The sequence below is a fragment of the Aspergillus homomorphus genome (genome assembly GCF_003184865.1).
Source record: "Aspergillus homomorphus CBS 101889 unplaced genomic scaffold BO97scaffold_87, whole genome shotgun sequence".
NCBI classification, from domain to species: domain Eukaryota; kingdom Fungi; phylum Ascomycota; class Eurotiomycetes; order Eurotiales; family Aspergillaceae; genus Aspergillus; species Aspergillus homomorphus.
In genome coordinates this window covers 22,775-44,181 of record NW_020291973.1, presented here as the reverse complement: position 1 = coordinate 44,181, position 21,407 = coordinate 22,775, and the positions used below count along the sequence as shown (strand labels likewise).

The following is a 21,407-nucleotide window of genomic DNA, read 5'->3' as shown; positions in this document are numbered from 1 at the left end:
GAACCGTCCAAGGCAGTATAAGGTGAGTTCTACCATTGCAAGCTCAGCATTATTTAGACCGGTCTAGACCGATAACGTATGAAGTAACATTTTGTTCAATTCTCGCAACGATTTGTCTCCACAAATGACGACCAGACACAGAATATACGCAGAGAATAACATGCGTGACTCAACCTTTAAATTGCTTCCATTCTTGTCATCTTAAGGCGTACCGATTTGTTGCGCGTACGGTACATAAACAGAAGACAATATATCACGAAGTGTTGTGGCAAGGATCTTCCTCAAGGCAGGATCTGATTCATGCCAGATCCTACTGGGATGAAAGCCAGCCACCATGCGAACCTGGTGATGAACAATCTGCTCGACTCGGGATTTTCTGCCCATTGCCTCATCCATAGAGGAGCATAGGCGTTGAGCAACCGGATGATTCACGTTCCCAAGAAAAGGATGTTTTCCCACCGCGGATTGGTTGGTAGCACACTGCAAGACGATGACTGTGGCGGGTTGCAGTACCTCTAGGTATTGAGTTGTTAAGTCGTACGCGTCATATATCGCTTGCAAAACTTCTTTTGAGTGTCCACTTTGAGCTCTAGTCTGCGCCCATTGGTCGCTGATCATTGGACATAAGTCCAAGATGGGAACGTCATCGATGTTCAGGCCAATGTCTTCGAGGATGTCTCGAATGATCTTCAAAGCAGAATTTTGCGTGAACATGTCATAGAAATCTTTGGTGTGGTTGTTGCATGGATTCTGCAGTATAATCACAGGCATGTGGCAATATCCAGCTGCTAATCGAATGTGATTCTTATAACAGTTGGTATTCAAGGAGTAACGTCTCTGAAACTCTCTGGCTTTTGCAAACAACAATTCATCGGTGCCGAGCCGAAACCATTGCCTCATGATCGTTTGCGGGTTGCCGTTAGCTGAGATATTACGCGTAGCGCTGTAACGATCCATGCTGTTGGATTCTTTATAATGAAAGGACTATAGAAATCTTCACATGAGTGAGAAAATCGTAGACCTCAAATATTGTTCTCCAACAGTGAGCGTATTGCTTCGGATGGGAATAACGATGTATTTCGTTGCATTGATCTATTCAAGAGAAGAGGAAACTCGCATTTCTTAAGAAATGTTTCAGTGCCGTGGATTACAGTGCCTAGGCTCGCTGAGGGATATCTTCGTGTTTGTCGTTGTGGTGAGCTCTTATCCGAACAAGCGTCCAGCTTCTCAATAGGCCCACCGTAAACTCATCTTGCTGCCAACATTAACATCCAGTGAGCTTGTTGTCGGGTGACCGGAGCTCATTCGAGTTACCGACTGCGACCCTGCTGATAAGGCTTGTTGCAACCCCGAAGACTGGGCTAGACCTCGGTTACATCATTCATTGACCATGAAGTGGCCAAACCGGCACAATAAAAACCGGCGTAATAACACCTTGTGAACTCATAGAAACTGTCCCAATCTGGAGCCGAACATTCCTTTCTTATGTACGGTAATATCTTTTCACATATTGAACAACTGCTTGACGAGTACCATCAATTCTTGTAACCCTGTAACTACAAGACGACAATGCGTTTGGGGAGATTTTCTTTCTCTTTCCGATCGCTACACTGAACCGGAGGATGCCGCGACCTGAAGAAAGTATAATGTACAATGCAACACAAACAGAAGATCTAGATCATGCGTGACCGGTCCATGAATGGACATTAGTACATTTCTACGAGAAGCCAAATTTCGCCTTCATTTTGCCAGATTATGCTGATGCTACTGTTAAATTGAATCTGCTGCATGGTTCAACATTGAGTTCGAGGCCAAGAACCAATAAAAACCCATTAAATCTTATGTTTTACTTAAAACTTCGTATGCTCAAAGTTGTAGGTGGGTAGAAAGTCACATTATTCATTGATTGAGTATCTTAAGTACAAACAATCTGTCACCGTATTCACTTCTATAATGATGCTTCGCGGCTCTTTCATAAATGACTGATCCACATCCTGGACTAACTGAACATCAGCCGCAGGTTGTTGTTTTGTCTCAGAGTGTATAAATCCTGGAAGATCGACAATGATCAAGTGCGGTCTGTCGAGCCCTGACACCTCGACCCGTAGAAGATCATTTGAAAATACTTTCCCATTTGTGGATATGCCCATTGCAGCTCTAGCACTATCGATCAGTCGAGGAAGCCCATCGAATCCATCAAGCTGTTCACAAAAGCTCCCCGATGACTGTTGTTCTGCCTCGCTGCGCGATTGGTGAGGTACGATAGACAATCTAACTCCAACACTAGAATTTTTGCGGAGCACAAGCTCTGTCGGAAATCCGGTACAGATGTTGCCTTTAATAGGAAAAGAAACTCCAGAAATTGCTTCGAGTACAGAGCTCTTTCCAGATGACTGGTCACCGCTAAACAATGATTTGCGGCAGAGACACATCATGGCTAATGCCCTGGGATCGAAGAGTGTCAATAGAGTTTAAAGAGTTCCAAATGTTCATCAGTGCAAAGGCTATCCAAAGCTTTTGATAGGAGTTCTCTGAGAACCATGTTGCAAGAAAGCAAAGGGCCCGGATAGACCCTTCGTAAGATGAGGATACTAGAAAACAAGACTGAGACTGTTAAGTAACAAGGCCATACATAGTATCCCCATAGTCAAATATAGCCTGCGCCGACCAGGTATAAATTTTTTAAATTATGCATACAAATTCTAAGTATTAATGTAATGCCGTGCTTCTTGTCTTTGTCTAGATTTTTTGTTCTAGACGAGCCTATTTGAAGTTGCGCCGAGGAGTCAAGGATCATGGCATGCGCGAGGGCTTTCTGCTGTCGACCAATGAAAGGTCCCACCCGGACCGACAGAGAACCAAAATTACAAAGTTGATCATTGATGTTAGCAGTGTTCTCTCCCACAAGTCGTTTCTGTCTGTAGGGCGAAGATGAAATAATTATCTAGACTCATACTGGGATAGTATGGCTGTACTATGAACTCCAAGCAGTACGAGCGGTATATCGGTGCTCATATATAATTTAAACGGCTCGAGTTCCACGCAGAGCCAGAGCATTCTTCGTTGAGCATTTTACAGTCCCTATCTTTTGACATTGCACCAACGTAAAGAATCTATAACTCATAGCAGCATCAATATTCCTCTACATTTTCCTACGAGGTTGTCGTGGGTCTGGGTGAACAATTAATGAGTAGGTCACGGCCTCATTAGTCTTATCTACCCATCCATTATTGTCTCGCCGACTAAATAGTTCGTAGTGTAAGGTGAGCCTCGAGTGAATCTCTGGAGTAATGTCCGAAGATATATATGACTCTTTGGAAGTAAGCCATAGAGTTTTCGAATGTAGATTAATGGTGCACTAGTGTCTTGTGAATTTGACGGGGGTGCTCGTCTATCTTGCGGTCTCACATTCTTATTCCTATTGTGTTATGGTTTCCCATCGGATAAAACCACATCTGTGGGATACCAATTGCTGAAAGGAGTGTTTCTTGTCGCTTACTGCTCCCTTTGCCAGGCGTCTGCCGTCTCGTTCCCCGGTTCGTGACCCCGTCGAAAGTGGAAGGAATCCCGTGAGTTCTAACCTCGCTTGCCTTTTGATCAATAGCCAAATTATCCGCTGCAATTAGCAATTTCGCGCGTTCATAACTGCTTGAAGGACCGATAAGCTGTTGCTTAAAGCTGCTCTACTGGCTTACCAGACAGAACCCACAGCACTCGTACGCTTCAGTAAGATGCAAGAAATTACGCCACAATATCGAATCTTCACGTGATGATATTGACATGTGACCTCCAGAGTTGCTATGTCTCCCTTGAATCACGCCTATCATTTAACGAGGTTGACTACTGCAGATGAGACCCGCATCAGCCTTACCCCTGCCAGCTGACATAGGCTTACTCAACAATATGGGGAGAAACCGAGTTGGAAATCAGCATAAGCAATCTCCACACGCTCAGTCGTCAAATGAGCCAAGACGTGTTGCAAAGGCAAAGCGCAAGAGCCGGCGCAACCGCCAGAGATGACGGCGCAATCGACGAGCAAAGCGACAGCTGTTAGGAAGTCGCGCAGATAACGACATGCGTGAGACAAAATCCTTGTGTTTCGAGCTCGAGTTGAACAACGAACAAGGTACTTTAATCGGCCTTATCTTGAATGGTCAGAATATTTTTTATACCGGAGCTGCGGGATGCGGTAAAAGTACAGTTCTCAAAGCATTTGTCCGAAAACTTCAAGGAAACAAGAAAAGAGTAGAAGTTATTGCTCCTACTGGAAGAGCAGCGTTGGAAGTTAACGGATGTACATTTTGGACCTATGCTGGCTGGACACCGAACCATATGAAGCGGCCACTGGCAAAAATCAAACACAATGCCCGAATGAGAATACGACTCTCGGACACTGATGTCTTAGTCCTTGATGAGGTCAGCATGGTCGAGAATCACCATTTCGAGCGTCTGAATGTTATTATGAAGGAAGCAAGACAGTCAGACAAACCATTCGGTGGAGTTCAACTTATTGTTACTGGTGACTTTTGCCAGCTGCCACCAGTCAAACCTTTCAAGTACTGTCTACAATGCGGTCAAGAGATGATCAAGGAGATGAATGATTTCATTCACAGGTGCCTTGAACATGGGGACCATTTGGATGAGGACAAATGGGCCTTTCGGAGCGAAGCCTGGAATCATTGCAACTTTTCCCACGTTTACTTGAGAACGATCTACAGGCAGAAAGAAAAAGTCTTCACAGATTTGCTAGAGAAGTTCCGACTGGGTAGGGATCTTAATGAGGAGGATATACATGTGCTGCTCAACCACAACACAAATGTCGAATCTGCCGTAAGGCTTTTCCCGACGCGAGAAGAGGTACGCCGAGTTAACCGGACTGAATTCAATCGGCTACCGACGGAAAAAAGGATATTTAATGCCTGCGATTCTTTCGAACCTAGTTTGAAGTGCGATGTTCTGACGTTCGAGAAATACAATCAGCGGGAACCCGATGGGTCTTTGCAGGAATTGCGGGATCACAGATTTGAGTCCTTCACCGAGATCAAGGAAGGTATGCAGGTGATCCTTCTGGTCAACCTCGATATCGGTGCTGGTCTCGTCAATGGGAGTCAAGGAAAAGTTGTGGGTTGGGAGAGTTTTGAGTCCTATAACTCACGTCATCTTACAAGCGACCGCTCCAACGACATGAAGCAAGATTGCCATGCCGAGCAGGACGTGGTGATTGCCTTTCAAGTTACCGAGCATAGAATGCACCAAGAGCAAAATATCCGAGCTTTCATGCAGAAGGCTACTAGAAAGGAATGGCCGATTGTTCTTTTTGAAAATGGTCTTAAGCGGACTATCATCGCTTTCTGTTATGTCAATGAGATTGGCAATGAGGAGCCCAGGAGCTTGCTTTCGCGGACCCAGATCCCTTTGCTAGCGGCCTGGGCGATCTCAATCCACAAGAGCCAGGGAATGACATTGAATAAGGTGATCGTTGACCTCAGCAAGAGCTTTGAGGAGGGCCAGATGTATGTTGCTCTTTCGAGAGCCAGCTCATTAGCGGGTTTGAAAGTGACTAATCTTGGTAACTGGCGGCCAAGAGGGAATGAATAAGTCAAGCGGTTTTTGTGCGAGAAATTTGGTATTCGATGAAAATATCACCGTCAACTCTTTGGATTAATTGCTGCATTCATGTAAATGAATAATACCCCGTGCTCATACAGCTGATGATATTATTTTCATATGCTAGTCCTTCGCCTTAGGCGATGAGCAGGATACCACAATACATGTTTTGCCAATACGTCTCTTTATCGTAGACTATACTTTCCTGATGTCAGGAACGATTGATAAACGGCCCGTGGCCCGAATCTTCTGAGTTGAACATGGCCTGGATGGCTTATGACACATATTGTGATAGACGTATCAATCCGCACCATGACAGCTCATCATGGACCTGTTCTGCCTCCCGAGAAAACAAAATCTGCAAGAGAAAAGCCGACAAGTCCTTTTGATATTATAGAGAGTGAAAGAGAATTTTCAAGAAGTCCAAATGCCTTATAGATTGACGCCAGACTTTCTGGGCTTGATTTTGCATCGGGGTTGTGCCGGGTACACCGTACATCATTGATTGGCTTTGTGCAAATTTGCCCATGGGCGACGGTTGCTATAACTTATAATCAAGGAGTCGGTGAAAGTGATTTCCCAAGAAGGTCTCATCCGACCGCCCACCAACACAATTGGGAGAACGGTCGATCACTGTATTGAGTGATGAAGCTCGCTAGCACCTTTTAACCTTGAATTTGAGGAACACAGGTATCTTGCTACTGTCGTAGCAATTGCCACTATCAGTGAATCTCGCACCCTGAGACCATCAGTGGAGATAATAGACGCAGCTCTACCATCTGACTTGTGGTTCTTTACATTTCCTACGTAATATCTACTTCAAGGCATTAGCACGAATTCGAATTCACTCTGTAATGGGCTCTTCATTGGTATTGCTCATTGTTCTGTTGAAGAGGATAGAGCTTCAATCCTTTAACCTTTCCCAGGAACCCGTTGACCTTTCGACCTAAAAAGTCCACTTCCAATTCAAGAGGGCATGCTTTGCCAGCGCCACAGCCGTGTCTCAAGTTAGTCTTCACACGGGAGATACGCATGGCAATGGTCTCCGCAGAACAGATTCGGAACGGCTGCACAGAAGGCCAGAGCTCAAGCTTCCTCAAAGCTGAGAAATACTCCGCTACGCGGTAGTCACCGGTGCAATGCTTAACGGAGAGCTGATCGTTACGGCAAGAATGACACTTTCTCGCTCCAATGGGATGAGTCTTTCCACAGCACGCACATACCAATCCGTCCATCTCATAGCCCCGTTGGTTGTTCCTCAGAGCTTCTTCAATGGACTGCAGCTCGTAAGTCATTTTCTGTAGCAGCTCCTCGATGCGATCCGATAAATCGTCTGTATATGCGATTAGATTATTGGCTTTGAATTGTCCAAAATATAGAAAGGGTCGTACTCCAAGCAGCGGCAGGTAATAGCTTCAGAAGGTCATTCTCTTGCCATTGAGTGCCGAATTCAAGTGAGAGCTGAGTTTGAGCATTTGCGGACAGGCGGCAAAATTGATCTTCATCGCGGAAAAAGTGTGCAGCAAGAAGAAGAAGACCGTTCTCCTCAGCCGTTCTAATGGTTTGACAGTCATGGAACCACTTGAAGACCCATGGTCTAAGGGCCCTATTGCAGTCATACTTGTCGCAGAGGACAGCCAAACGAGCAAGCATCTCCGCATTCATCTGATTCTCTTCTTCCTGATAATGGAGAACCTTAAGCATAGTCTCCATGCATTCTGAATCGTCATCGTGAAGTGTAATTATGGGGCAATGAGACTCTGTCATCTGCATTCCCTCGCGAAATTTTGGGCTCAGTAATTTCCTGAATACTGGCGATGCGAGGCGAAGGACCTTGGAGGATACGAGGAACTGTCGTATGTCCCTACCTTCAATGGCTAAAATAAGATCCCCCTCTGAATCAAATGACTCAAGGTTCGGCTGCTTGTGAGGCGTTGAATCGTCAAATTCTTCGACTGACATTCTGCAATCCTTAGATAGTCTGCTACTTGCACATCGAGGTATAAACGCAAAGTGCTTGTATCCTTGATAATACTTAGATACATGGTGGGTGATATATGTTGCCGTAACTTATGCTTGTCATGCTTACGTCACAGGCAAGAATGACCCCGCATCACTGTCGATACGAAGGGCGGGCGCAGAAGGTAGCGATGATCCAAGCACAAGCTCTTTCATCGTCCACCAGGTTCTCACACGTGAAAATTCTTTATGGTTAAGGTAGACCCAAGATCGTTGCTTATCATTTTTGGTGTTTCTTGAGTTTTCGTATAATTCTCGAGTCGAAACGTGGAGTCGAGCAACGAAACTCCAACCCGATCTTCTCTTTTTTTGCAAATCTCGCTATCGAAATCCTGCTAAGCTTATCCAATGCCATTTTTCTTGAGCCTAGAAAGCCGAATGTAGAAATCAAACGAGAACTGGTGTAACCACGAGACAGTACATACAACACAATGACCGCCAACTCACAGAGGAGCGGTGCGGCAGTGGATTCAGAATGAATTTTCTTTACTATTTTGAGCCCGAAAGTGATGATTATTAACTGCTGTCCTACTCTCAGATTCAGGATGACAAGTTCATGATTACAAACCTATCGGCCACTTTGTGGCACGCCAGCACAGAGATGTTTACGATGCGAGACCCTTCCCCGCCCGTACTACTTCCAGAGGTGCTAGCTAGCGCTGGTACTTTACATGCTTGGGCGAGCAAAACATATCTGAGAGCTCTGAAGGGAAATGGAAGTACAATATGTGTCTCGTCTTTAGGTCAATGTCCGTGTCACATGAGTATCGAGACGCCTTCAAAGTCTGGTGCGACAGAGCTGACTTCGGATCGCAGCGTGGCTCTTAGGTAGATGTACCAATGACTGTGTGGGGACACCAGCCCAAAGCTGGAATGATAACAGTGTACGTCCGTATCCTTTGTCTTGAAACAATACCTGACTGGTCTGTATTTGTACTGTATGTAGGTATCAAGCCACATCATGGCGCAACATCGACACCACGTTACCAAAGCATTCCCCCTGATCAACACAAAGGACGTTTGTCGCTCGGTCTTGGTATGTGGTCGCAATGGAGAGCCCCGCTTGGAATCTCGCTTTCTATTGGCTGTCCGCCAAGCGATAAAGAAATTAGTACATGCAAATTTGATCCCCTGAAAGTCTAGAGCTTGCGAGTGCCCAAAAAGGGGCTTTCTGAGCTGATACATCGAGCACACCTCTAGAACCATTAAGAATCTTGCATATAGTATTCTACATATCTTCGCTGTGCTTCAGTGTTTGCTTGGATGTTACGAGCATCTGCCAGTGACCAACAGTATCGACAAGATAGTGTATGACGAAACGAAATTATTCGGCCACCTGCATAATTCGCTCACCACCAACGGGTATTCCGGGCACTTGTAAGCTAAGTATCGCTCGAACGTGCACCGAAACAATTCCAAGTCATCCGAGTCCGCTTGCTATCAAAGCTCATATTGACAACGGACATCAAACTATTCGCGCTATCTGCCGGGAACTGGTTTGATGTTTGATTCACAGCACTACGCATAACAAACCTTCGATCCCTAAGAGAAGGTACGAATTAAAAGGGGTAGATACAGTGCTATCACGTACGGATCCTTCCGGGCAAAGTGGTCCTTGCAGGCTTATATGCAAATACAATAAAAGAAAAGTGTCTCAGGTATTGAATGTCAGTCCTCAAATAGATATTTCTCCTACTTATGAAGAATAGAAGACCAAATGTGACGATGCTCGACCAGGTCTGAAATTGCCCACCCAAATTCTGTGAAACTCAACAAGGATCATGCATTTCTTTGTTTGCTACGACAAACATGGTGACAAGCACACCTCCGAAAAATACTCCTCGTCAAAATAAGCTTTGGAAATATAAGAGGTCATCTCGCATCTATCTTGATTGAAAGGAGATGATTATTCACCTTTGTTCGTTGACAATTCGCTGTATCGCGGGCACACAAGTCGCTTCTACCAGGTGGTGAGTATCGATATTCCCTTTCCAATAGTGCTCTAGATATTAACACGACGCACGAGTTATCAAGAAAATGGCTAAGACCACAGCATTCCGGCCTTTACTCCCTGCTGCTACACCGCCATCTCGAATCCTGAGTGCAAAGGGTTCTGGTCCCACACAGACTCGTCGGTCATCAGCTTGTTTAAAGTGTCGTAAGAAACGTGTTAAGGTAAGATATCTCAGCTTCAGTCGATCCAACGCTACTAACCACCTATTCTATCTAGTGCGTCGGCTCATCACCCTGTCAAGCCTGCGCTGGGTCCGGATCAGCCTGCATCTTTGAACCGTTCAAAGATAGACGTAGGAAAGCAGCTCTCATCAATGCAGAGCAGTCTAATAAGAGATACCAGGAACTATTGAAGCAGCTGATTGGCACTTTGATGTTTGGTGACGATGAACAAATCTCTGCGTTGAAGGAATTTGTTAGATACCATGCTTCTGTGGAGAGTTGCTTAGACCTCCTGGGTTCGGAGGACCAGCCAAGCTCATCCCCCTCAGAAACAAGGTAGTGGAGAAGATTGGGGCTCATGTTCATCAAAGGCTTCATAAATAGCTAACACGTTCAATAATGATTTCATGCTACAAGCGGAACCAAGACGAAACCTAACTCGGGTGAGATAACTGCGAGTTTGTGCTCAATCATCTCTAGAATATAGGACAATCATTGCAGGACATCTTGTGAATACTGCGGGTTGAAATCCTTGACAGTTATTCTCGGCAGCAATTCGTAACGTCACCATATATCCCTCTTTCAGTCGCCAGTTAAACAGTTGTGCTTATCGGTCGGGTCAGTCATGCAACCCGTCCTTTCGATAATAGCTTGGTCATAAACGTCGAACGCGTGAGCATTATTGAAATATTGCCCCGTCGCCTCCTAATGAGACGGAATCGTGGGCTTCTGGGTTCAGTCTATCGGCGCTTCGTTTTTGAAGCTGCTCAGAGTGCGCATGCAATGTGACCAACCCTACAGATGACGCTAAACCTATTAAGTTTTCCAGGCTTGAGAAAGGACGCTTTAGGCTTTAGGGGTGAGATTGTCTGATTGCCTAGAAATTGCCTCTAGAATTTGACATTAATCGAAATTCGTATGTGGCTGGATCCGGCTGCCTTGACCACGCACGTGATATGACAAAACCAGTCATTCTTAACTTGCTTCTTCCGCCTCAATTTACTAAAAGCAGACCTAAATACCAGAAACAATTGACTGCTCGGTTATTTGCAATTTTGTTCTGATAAATACTGTAATCATTCAGTAGAAGATCACCGACTGATTGAGAGAAACAGGCACGGCGAGCTGGCTCATGGCTCGCTTCACAACATAAGCTACTCGGTCGGCAAGAGACCACAGATGCAAGGGTGGAGCGAAAGAAACCGTGACCCATGTGTTGGTTGATTGGTTGTCTAACACTACGACAATGCCGTGAGGAAATGTGGAGGAAAATCGGGGCCACTTTTGATTACATATCTCTCATCTTGGGAGCGGGCCAAGAAGATAAGGAAGGTAAAACAACCAGCCTTCTCAGGGCACAATTCTTGTTGTTGCGGTTATAGACTTGAGGAATCTCGGGAATTTCGAAGCCGCGCCCCAAATAGGGCCGCCAGAACACAACTTGAAGGCATTAATTGATGCAGGCCTTAACGAAGTCTTAAGTTTGTCATAAAGCAAAAGTCAATGGCAAATAGATGTATATTGAGGTTTAGATAGTGGTACCCTGGATATCGCCCTAAGCGAAGGCTACAGCAAAACACATACACAAACACGCTGTATAATGTATCCCATCGCAAAATGTGACCAAAGCGAGACTTACGTATCAGACAATCTCATAGCTTGAACAACAAATTTTGAAACATGTCATAGGCAACCATGAGGATTCAGTTGATAATGGCCCATGACCCAGTTACTTATCTACCCTACTGCAAAATAATGGGAACGGCGACATGGGTGCGGAGAGACACGCCATAGACCGCTGTGGTCACGATGAAGATCCTCGTTATCCACCAAGTGTTTCGCATCCGAGCAACCTCAATGGGGAAATCTGAATGTGATTTGAGATTGACTCGTGTACTGGTGACTGTATCGACATAGATGACGCCAGAAGATATCCGTGGCAACCGTTATACATGTCTGCTCTCAGGTTTCTGAGCTGACCGCTTCATTTGCTTGTTCTTGCTCGGGACCGCCAAAGTGCAATCCCAGTCATCATCCCATTCTTGAGAATAGCGGGCCTTCGAAATGGTCTTTTCGCTCTCAAGTCGTACGACCTCGATTGGTGACTTTCCACATGGTCGCTGTTCATCGAAAGTGAATTGAGCCTTCGCGACATGATCTTGTCCAGATGGAACGTCAGGGCGCAAATCTCCATTGTTTTCTTTGGTTGTCCTATATTGTGATTCTGAGAAAATCTTTCCACAACAAGCCTCGGTGGGGCCGTTGCCGCTGCCGGTACTTTCAGGGGGTTTTTGCAATTCTGATGATTTCAGGGTAAGCTCTTTGACAACGATTTTCATCACGGCTTTGCTGAACACCGCATCACCCATAACCTCGTCATAGAATTCATTCTGTTGGAATGTCGCCTCATCTTTCGCAATGGTGATAGATAGTTTAGAACTTAGATAGTCATGAAACCATTGTTCATCCTCAGGAAGCTTAGCGTATATTAATTTAGCTCCTTGGAGGAGCTGGGAAATTGACAGAAAGTCACCAAAAGTCCTGATGTGATTCCGGGCAAGTAGCTCAAGGCCGTGTATTTTGTACTTTCGGGAAGCATAATAGACCTGAAGGCTTCTTCTGTATTCGAGCTCAACGCGAGATGTATCTGATTGCGTTCCTGGATATGCGATTGTTTCATATTCTCCCTTGTACAGGAAATGTAGAATAGTATGGCCAATATCCGCGTCGACATCAGCAAGCAAAATACGGCTCTGAGATTGCCTTGCATCCGAAAGTGAGTGTTTCGGGATATAGGTTTCTGGAAGCAGATACTTCTTATTTCCGACTGTGATGTTGACCATCCTTGATAGTTCGTAAGGACTATGATAAATGCGTTTAGGTTAGCAGACATCTCCACAACTCATTGACACACTGTGCAACTATGAACTGTCTTACCATATAGCTGGTTGGTTATATTCAACCGCTGAGCTCATTGGGTGTACCATTGATGCTTCTTCTTTGTCTGCACTGCTCGGGAGGCCATCTTTGCCTTGTCTCACATTCGACATTGGGACTTGCTTAGATGAAAATTATGATGGCACAGTTTGACAAGGTCATATAAATCAAAGAAAATGGGATCAGAGTAATGAGAAGGGACCGCTTTTCAAACCATTCTTCACGGCCTCAGGAAGGAGGGGAACTGTACGTCTAATGTGTTGAGTTCGCAGCGCGACAAACCCTCTCAGCACAATAAGTAAGCAAGGGGACGAACATATCACTGGATGCATTCCGGAAGGCCACCTTGAATTAAATCATTCCCTATCGATCTGAACTAGTTTGATGCGTTGGACTTGAGCTCCCAGGTGATCCACTTATAGGCTGATAATTGAGAATCGATGTTCTAACCCTGATCAGGATAACGAGTGGATCAGTTTAGCTGCATGGAAGGTTATTAGCTGGGTAGCCGTGTATTTACTTATGTTCCCGAACGATGGTATGGAATCGCACCGTCCTGTTACATAACAGCTCTTATTAAAATGAACTGATACATGCTAGCTTTCTCTTCTGGCGTCTTGGCCTTGGAGTATAACAACTTAGTTCTTCGTTCGAGAGATGCAGGCCAGATTCGAACCGAGTCTACAGTTAGTGGATGGCCTTATCCTCTGCCAAAGTTGGCCGAATACAAGCCGCGGAAGCGATTTCTGGTCCAGTCGTGTGTTCTAATTACTGCATTCCTAATATCTTCGAAAAAGACTGAAGGAGTGCCTAGCCATTCCACCCTTCAGTAGTTCCGAACTATCACACGGTCAGAGTAGTTGAAGTATCCAAAATCCCGTACAAGTCAGTGTAGCATGGTGGGATTAGTCCTCAGTGAATGACAACGTGAAGCGGATACCGCGAGCGGCTCGCAGAAGAAACAACATTTTATCTAAGATTTCCATCCACACGGAATGAAACCAAAGAATGAGACTAAGGTAGTGAGATAGTTTTTACCCTTGAGTATCCTAGATACGTTCTTCTAAATGTGCCACAAATTGTCTTTCCCCCCAGAGACTACTATCCTTGGACTTTCTGCTGTTTCTCATTCTCTATGTAGCCCTTGCAGTTGCAGGGAAGAAAATTCAGAAGTCCTCTGATAAATGCTAGGTTATAAGCAGCTGCTTTCGGCGATTCAGGCGACATGTAGATAACTACTATTTCTACACACTATGTATATCCGTTGATCGTGAATTTATTACGTTTGGACGAATTTGGAGCCTTGTCAGGACTTGTGTGAGTCAATGCCTGGATATATGTTCTGCCACCCTTGTGGCGCGCGACTTTGAGATCTCTGCGATGCCCCCGCAACACGTCCGCCGGAATCCAGTACCCCTGAGGACGCTACTGTGTGGCGTGATATCTTGTTGCCTACCTATCCTACCTTAGCTCATTTCTCCCTGCATATTTGAGAAGCTTTTGAAGGTAATATAGAAGATACTGATACAACAGCAGGCTCTCAGGACTCCTCAAAGCTGCGGGTCCCTTAAGCTTACTCATCTTAATACTTGTCCAGAAGTTCACATTCCAGGTCGACAAGCTCTGATGGTCGGTTTTAAATCGAGTTTTAGAACCAATATGGATACAAGAATTGCCAAGGGAGCTAGAGACATAGGAGCCCGTATAATCGATGAACAGAGACATCGTTAATAACTATAGGTTTGACAAGAATAAGTTGCAACTGAATGCACATCTTCATAAGATTTGTAAGTGATTCAGTCTACGTGCTAATTCACTCTTTGGATCATTCTCCTTTTCCATGGCGATAGGTGGCATGACGTGTGGTGGCGATGGCATAGGCGATCTGTTAACACGGGAAGACGGACATTTGAATTTCCTGTTTTTCAATTGCTCTAGGGTTGCAGTCTGCACGGTTTCTGGATAGTCTCTATCCTGAGGAGGTAGTTTCCCGTGAATAGCTCGCGGTGGCGAAGGTTTTACGTAGTAGCGTTCTGCACTGTCGGTGTCTCCCTCGGCACGATTTGTACTTTCTTTCCGCTCAATCAAAGCACAGCAAAGATCTTGGAGAAAAATACGAGGCAATCTCGCTTGGCGGCTTTCAAAGCGTGCTTGATTTGCGTTCTGTACCCAATTGTCGACTAAGAGTAAACGCAATGGGGATTCAGGCAAGGTATGGGTGTAGACGTAATCAATCTTGTCGCAATCAAAAATTCCACCAGGCTTTTTGTCAAGCTCAGCCCTGCAAAGCTGTATAACATGGTTCTGCAGTCCACAAATCTCGAGTTTTCCTGCAAGGATTCAGAGTTGAAGCAAGAAAAAGATGTCAGTTCGGGAAGACAAGTCATGAGAAGTGTCGCCGTAGTAAATCCAACCCAAAAGCTCAGCGAAGACATCGGGATCATCGTCAGGAAAGCAAACAGAATCGCTTGGAATGGGGTTCTCAGTGCGATCGCTGTAAAGTGAGTCGAAATAGGGAGAACAATCGCACAATAACTCCAGGTGGGCATCGAATGGTATCTCATTGACTCCTACAGTGATGTGTACGATTCCAGCACTTAGAGCACTGACATCGTCGATCAGCTTATAACATTCTGTACAGTTTGAAATTTCGAGCGTTATCGTACAACTTTCCAAGAGATCTGGCCATTTTCAGAAAGTTTTTCTAGTCGATTTCGGAGACTTCCGGAGGCCCCTCAAGTGAAGCAGAGACAAATCTTGTATGACCCTTATCCGTACAGGTCGAGATCGTATTATCTCACTTTTTGTGCATAAGAGCCTCGTTCTGTTATAGATCATGAGAAGAACTTCTGATCTTGGCGATACGGACAGGTGATTTGAGTTCTGTTTGACCACCACACAATAAGCTTCGTTTGTAACAAGACGGTACTTCTTGACCTTAGGGATGATCACAGAGACTTCGTCTTACCTTTAGCAGTGAGGTAGGAGGGATTTATAGAGCATGCGCCAGTATGTCTTGTCGCAAAGCGTGATTCTTGATCCTCCTGGTTCAGATGTACCCAACCATTCCAGGTTGAACGCCGTTCAAGTGAGGAAATGACCCGAGGCTATGATTGACTCGGATGAAGATTCATCCGTCACCTCAAACCAAGAGTGATGACAAAGCTGCCGAGGGAACCACGCAAGCGAGCCGGCCGTTAGATCATTTGTCTATATCACTCAGATTCTGATTTCTACCAGATTGACCGACGGATTAGACACCATGTCTCAAATTGCAAGCCGGCCTAACACTAGGGATGTTGAGACATTAGCGAAGCCATGTCTGTAAAACCTAATAAGTCGTCATGTTCAGTCCGTGTGTCAAAGCTTTGGTTGAGCAGAGATACATTGCTTGAAGGCTCCATAACAATTAGCTCAAACTCGCCGCAAGGAGCAGACCATTCAAGCGAATCTACGGAGCATAAAAATTTGTGTTCAGACTGCCGATGCATCAAACATCCCGGCGGATATGGTTGTGAAGGGGGAAGTCAATGCGTGCCAGACAGCTAATTCGAATGAGAGTAGGATAGAATTTTGTACATGGGTGATTTATACGCTGACCCTCACCTTAGGCTGACACGCAGGGATTCACTATCTCGAATCTCTATGTTCATCCTTTGAACGTAAATAATCACTTTTCCCAACGAGTTGAACCTCAACAAGGCCTGTGTTGGCCAGCCTAAAGCTCCGCAATCGTTCCGCGAAATTCAGTACTGCCCTGAGGAGGTACTGTCTCGCAAAATACCTTGTAGCCTACCTTCCCTATGTTGACCTCTCTCTCCCAGCGTAACCGCTATACACAGTAATATGGTGGTAAAGTCTTACGTTTTCCGCCGAAGTGTTTGACGTGGCCTGTTCCCGTTAAGCCACGGGCAGTCTATTAAAATGAATAACTGCTTTAGTGGCACCACATTTGACCGCACGTCTTCTTGAGAACCGTGTCGCTTGCCATGCGTCGCCAGTCACGAGAGGCCAGTTCGGAATTGAGTGGGCTGGGGCTCGATCCGAGGAGAGCAAACCGTACAGCCGGCGGTGTTTTTGAAAGTATAGTTCGGTCAATGTGGCTGAGGCGCCCCCCTTTTGCCGAGGTCACCATTTTTGTTCCCCATTCTTTGGTCTTCATCCTTCACACGATGATACGAGATGTTTGAAAGGTGCTTCTTCCCCCCACTTACTGCTTTTTTTGCTTGGCGCTCTGTCGCCTCATTGCGGGATTGCGGTACTTCCCCGGCACCTATTGCAGTCGCTGGACCTAGCCATGGCGTCAATTCCCCGGCCGATTGCGGTATGACCTGAATAAAGGATTGACCTGATTTATTCCACATGTTTGCGATTGATTGCAGCGCGGACATGCTGTTATCAAGGATTTTTGTTGGCTCTTGATTCGTTGCCGCAACCTTGGTTCTTCCGCGCGAGCCGGACGGTATGCGCACGGCGGCATAGACCGACTAGGACTCCATCGAACGATGCTGAGGTGTGGCGACCTTATAACCAGGATACATAGTTACACAGTCAAGGCCAGGCTCTAACGAGTCCTCGTAACTAATGTGTAGCAGCTTCGACTCGCCCGGTGGGACGCGTGTTCGGTAATGACTGCCAATGTAGTTCCTCCGTAGAGGACTAATGCTTCGTTGGAATGGATTCAAGGTTGACCTTATATTGCTTTGAGGCGGGATTCATCCATGCCACATCCTTGGCCTCTTCACAAATCAAGATTCCATTGGCGCTCGTTCGCGAAGCCGGCAAAGTTTGCCCGTCCACCATTTCCATACCTCATACAAGAGTGGTTCGGCTTTTCCATGCTGGCTGATCGTGATTGTCTCGTCCCTTTATTCTGGGTTGACGTTTTCCGTATTGGTATCGATATTGCAAAATCGCTAGGCTTTCAGATCAGAATCCCGGTGGGCAATTGTGTCTTACTTCCGATGCTATTCACATCATTGTACCTTCACTATTATGGGCATTTTGACGTTGAAACGAATATCAAGTTGCAAAAAGCGCCAAGCAATAGAGGATGCTCAGACTACGCGAGTGGGGTGTCTCACTGAACAAGGACTTGTTAGCAAGCGGGTACATACGAATTGTAATCTCCGCAACGAACACCGTCGTCTTTACACTTGCATGCTGTCAGTTGACACGCATCCGCTTGGTTCTAAGCTCGCCAGTGCCATAATACATCCTCTTCACGTGTCCCGCTCTGCTTGGGGTGAGGTGTCTTCGTAGCGGCCGATGTTTCAAGTGACAACGATGAAAATCAATGATCAAGGCTCGTTGCAGTTCATCACTCCACAGAATATTCTCAGGGCGAAGGTCATCATGCACCACACCTAAGGAGGAAACTTCCTGCTTCGACAGCGAGATTGCATGCTCCATGGTGGCTTCGATCTGGATATGGCAGAGGTTTTTCCCCCCCCCCCCCAACCCATCAGTAGCATATGGCGAATCTCACCCGCGCCGTGGCGGAAATATATCTTGGCCAAATCAATGGGACGCAGAAACACCGGCACCGCAGAGCCTTGAATACTTTGTAGGATGCGATAAATTTCTGCTTCCTGTGATACCTCGTGCCATAGTCGCGAAGTAGTGCCCTTTCCCACCATCGTGTAGCCGTATGTCGCAGAGGTCACTTTGAACGGTGCGCCATATGATCCACATTGCCCAAACGGAGTACAGTATACGTCCATATTCTCGTCCAATTGTCGCTTGACCAAGTATACTAATTCGGCGGCCCGGATTAAATGACGGTTGATCTTTTGTCCAACCCGATGAAGGTCCACATTGGGACATTTTGGGTCCAAGATATCGCCGCGCTGTAAACCTAACAGACATTTTTGCGTACAGAACTCATGATTGTGTGCACGAGATTGACCAGCATGGCGATGGGAGGGATCTTTTGGGGTGGTCGGCGTAAAAAGCGGTGCGGGTGGCGAGGACGCGATTTGACTAAAACGCCGCTTTCCTTTTGCAGAAGTAGCTGGATCATCGTCGGAATCTGAAGGATTTTCCTGATGAGCGGTATTGGCAGGTGCACAGCGAGTGGAACGGGTGGGTGGGCGGCGTCCCTGGGCGAGAGGCGATTCGAATGGGGACGATGGCTGGTACTCAGACGAGGTCATATGCGAACTGGTACATTCCGGGCTGATGTAGTCGGATCCTGGAGGCTTCTGCCGCAACTCCCGTGGTGGAATTTGGGATCGTGCATGGCTGAAACTGGTCTCCCAGATTGGTAGCTGCGCCCGCGCAGCGTTCCGCCAGGCTTGGTCTCGACAGGCCGAACGGAAGCTCATGAGGCAGAGACAAAGCACCCTCTCGATGGCTGTCCGAGGACCTTCAACACCATTGTCGACGTCGAGATTTGGCTCGCACAAGTAGTAGTACAGAGTCGAGCAGTCGTCGGGAACCCGCAGGAGCACAATCCCAAGCCCAGTGGTCAAATAAGAGTACTCCAGGCCTTCCTGAATCATCACATGGTATTCCTGGACGATCGCCGAGCCTGCAAGACGAGCAGCATTATACTTTAGCTTGTCGGGCCCATCTGTAGGAACGGTTTCTGGTTCGACAATCTCTTGGTAGAAATCCAGCGGTCGAAGCCCAGCCCGAAGATTCTCATTAGAAAGTTTATGCGGCGGTTTGTACTCGACTGTAGTCAACAAAGCTTTCGTGTTGCCATCGATGCGGTGGATACAAAATTGATCGGGCGCGCGGGTTGTTCATTGGGGTGTACCTCATCTGGCGGATTTTCATCGAGGGCATTGGCGTGGTTATCGAACCAAACCCCATTTCCGAGCTGAAACTCCTCTCGAGCTCCTGGGATCTGACAAAGTGCAGCGATAATATCATGGATGTGATCTTCAACGGCAAAACGCTCGTAGCTCTCAAGGTCCTTTTCGCTGCTCAAAGGCCGATGTGCGAAACGGTGTCCCAGCCCTTCCAGCTCAATTACCGGTGCGAATAGGCGTGGTGCATCTTCGCCTAATGGTCTTAAGTAATGACATACCGAGTCGTAAATTTCTCGTTGCCTGATAGCACAATCTGCCCAGTGTTCCAGTCGTAGTGGGCAGTACTTGCCAGTAGGAGGTGGAATCTTGCCAGTGGTAGACTGAGCTGGATTTCCAACTTTCAAGGATTTTGAAAGAAGATTGTGACAGTGTTGAGTAAACTCTCCGAAGGTAGTGTGACGATTTCGCTCCTGCTGTTGTTTCTCTCTGTGTTCTGCCTGCTCTCTCAGCAATTTCTCCTGCCTCCTTCCCACCTCAGCTTTCTGTCCTTTTTTCTTCTGCCTTCAAAAACAAAGCCTTGTAGTCAACCAGCTCCGACATGGTCCTATTGGGTCAATTGAGGAGGGTGTCATTATGTTGACGAGCGAGTGGAAGCCAAGGAACGACAACAGATGTCGTACCTCTACCGTCGAGCAGACCAGGAGGACGGTAATACGGATAAAGTATTTATCCGAACCTCTCGCACTATGCTCCTTGTAGAACTAGTTCGCATGTGCATTCGAAAACAAGGCAAAGGCATTGGGAGTCGGGATATACATCAAGAGCAGCCACCTTATCGAGCATGCATTGAAAAGCATAAGATCTTGGGTCAGTCTTAGGGTCAGTCCAGCGGCCGACATCTTACCCCGCAGCCTTAACATCGGTTACTACGATTCGGTCTGTGAATACTATTGTTCCGCGATAAACATGACTCATTGCCATTGTTTAAAATTGCAGTCCGTCTTCAATCATCTGGTGCCAATGGACTTGTAGTATCTTTCCCCTTTCGTCTGAGGTGGTTCGCCAATATCTCAATAACTAAGTGCGTCGTCTCAAGATAAAGCCAACCCAAGATAAGCCGGCAAGGGAGAAATCAACCTCATGGGTTTTTATTGTCTTATTCAGGGGCCGTGGAGTCCCAGCGGCCTTATGATGGTTCAGATAGATAGTTATTCCAGATGTCCTTTCAACCAGGAAGGGGACCAATGGCAAGCAGGTCTCATATATAAGGATTATGAATACAGCGATTTCTTTGACGCAGCTGTCTGCAAGGAGTTTCGCCAAGTCTCATACATCTCGATAGGATTTTGTCCGTGTCTTTCACACTTCTGGTAGATTTCCAGTGGTGGCTATCGAATCGAGTACAGTGCTAACACCGATAAAATCCTCGTGCAATCTACAAAACATACAAGGGACCTGACTTGAAGCTCACAATGTAAGAGTGTAGTAGGAACAACTAGTGACGGCCAAAAAAGCTGAAGTGTATGGTAATTCACCGGGCAGAAATAATGTGATGCGTGGTGCCGTAGCGTGCGGCGATCACAGAATAAACCATTGGATGATGTCTAGTATGAATTGTTCGTCGATTTTTGGGAAAGACAGTGACAATGTAGCGTGAAATCCAGAATTTTCCCGGCAACTGCTATCGGAAATACGTTCTATGCTTGGATTTTGTTTGATCTTGGTATTTTTTTTCGATATTGGCTATCGAGGCTCGAGTCGCATCGTTCCTCTGTGGGTCGGAGTAATATCCAATCCGTTGTTGCGTGGGCTTTGGATAAACGAAGAAGCGTACTTATTCAATTGGTTCTGAGCACTACGGGGAATTGGTGTCGAACGGTCTCGAGGTGAAAGTAGTTTAACAGAATCTGG

At 46.2% G+C, this 21,407-nt stretch overlaps 8 protein-coding genes across 8 annotated transcripts; 2 read left to right on the top strand and 6 right to left on the bottom strand.

Moving 5' to 3' along the window:
• Positions 1-201: 201 nt before the first annotated feature.
• BO97DRAFT_357967 (uncharacterized protein) lies at positions 202-900 on the bottom strand (the record flags this gene model as incomplete). The annotated part of the gene is made up of 1 exon (XM_025692230.1): positions 202-900. One exon carries the CDS (start codon positions 898-900, stop codon positions 202-204), a length of 699 nt encoding a protein of 232 aa, XP_025545954.1.
• A 1,028-nt stretch (positions 901-1,928) lies between these two features.
• BO97DRAFT_465762 (uncharacterized protein) lies at positions 1,929-2,715 on the bottom strand (the record flags this gene model as incomplete). The annotated part of the gene is made up of 1 exon (XM_025699556.1): positions 1,929-2,715. A coding segment is annotated over exon 1 (507 nt), but the record flags the coding sequence as incomplete, so codon positions are not given.
• Positions 2,716-6,470: 3,755 nt separating this feature from the next.
• Positions 6,471-7,615, bottom strand: BO97DRAFT_401325 (BTB/POZ domain-containing protein; the record flags this gene model as incomplete). Its single annotated transcript, XM_025694335.1, has 2 exons — positions 6,999-7,615; positions 6,471-6,940 (listed from the first exon to the last, which is right to left on the bottom strand). The coding sequence occupies exons 1-2, from the start codon at positions 7,567-7,569 to the stop codon at positions 6,471-6,473; spliced, it is 1,041 nt and encodes a 346-aa protein (XP_025545952.1). The 5' UTR covers positions 7,570-7,615.
• A 390-nt stretch (positions 7,616-8,005) lies between these two features.
• BO97DRAFT_279590 (uncharacterized protein) lies at positions 8,006-8,849 on the top strand. The gene is made up of 3 exons (XM_025691055.1): positions 8,006-8,375; positions 8,443-8,510; positions 8,573-8,849. Exons 1-3 carry the CDS (start codon positions 8,183-8,185, stop codon positions 8,759-8,761), a joined length of 450 nt encoding a protein of 149 aa, XP_025545951.1. The 5' UTR covers positions 8,006-8,182; the 3' UTR covers positions 8,762-8,849.
• A 500-nt stretch (positions 8,850-9,349) lies between these two features.
• Positions 9,350-10,141, top strand: BO97DRAFT_481701 (Zn(II)2Cys6 transcription factor domain-containing protein; the record flags this gene model as incomplete). Its single annotated transcript, XM_025700833.1, has 3 exons — positions 9,350-9,596; positions 9,661-9,801; positions 9,857-10,141. The coding sequence occupies exons 2-3, from the start codon at positions 9,664-9,666 to the stop codon at positions 10,139-10,141; spliced, it is 423 nt and encodes a 140-aa protein (XP_025545950.1). The 5' UTR covers positions 9,350-9,596; positions 9,661-9,663.
• A 1,606-nt stretch (positions 10,142-11,747) lies between these two features.
• Positions 11,748-12,788, bottom strand: BO97DRAFT_357989 (uncharacterized protein; the record flags this gene model as incomplete). The annotated part of the gene is made up of 2 exons (XM_025692234.1): positions 11,748-12,663; positions 12,739-12,788. 2 exons carry the CDS (start codon positions 12,786-12,788, stop codon positions 11,748-11,750), a joined length of 966 nt encoding a protein of 321 aa, XP_025545949.1.
• Positions 12,789-14,514: 1,726 nt separating this feature from the next.
• BO97DRAFT_438913 (BTB/POZ domain-containing protein) lies at positions 14,515-15,576 on the bottom strand (the record flags this gene model as incomplete). Its single annotated transcript, XM_025697940.1, has 3 exons — positions 14,515-15,068; positions 15,153-15,308; positions 15,540-15,576. The coding sequence occupies 3 exons, from the start codon at positions 15,574-15,576 to the stop codon at positions 14,515-14,517; spliced, it is 747 nt and encodes a 248-aa protein (XP_025545948.1).
• Positions 15,577-17,904: 2,328 nt separating this feature from the next.
• BO97DRAFT_438911 (uncharacterized protein) lies at positions 17,905-20,477 on the bottom strand (the record flags this gene model as incomplete). Its single annotated transcript, XM_025697939.1, has 5 exons — positions 17,905-18,155; positions 18,200-18,248; positions 18,279-19,412; positions 19,463-20,057; positions 20,401-20,477. 5 exons carry the CDS (start codon positions 20,475-20,477, stop codon positions 17,905-17,907), a joined length of 2,106 nt encoding a protein of 701 aa, XP_025545947.1.
• Between the last annotated feature and the right edge of the window lie 930 nt (positions 20,478-21,407).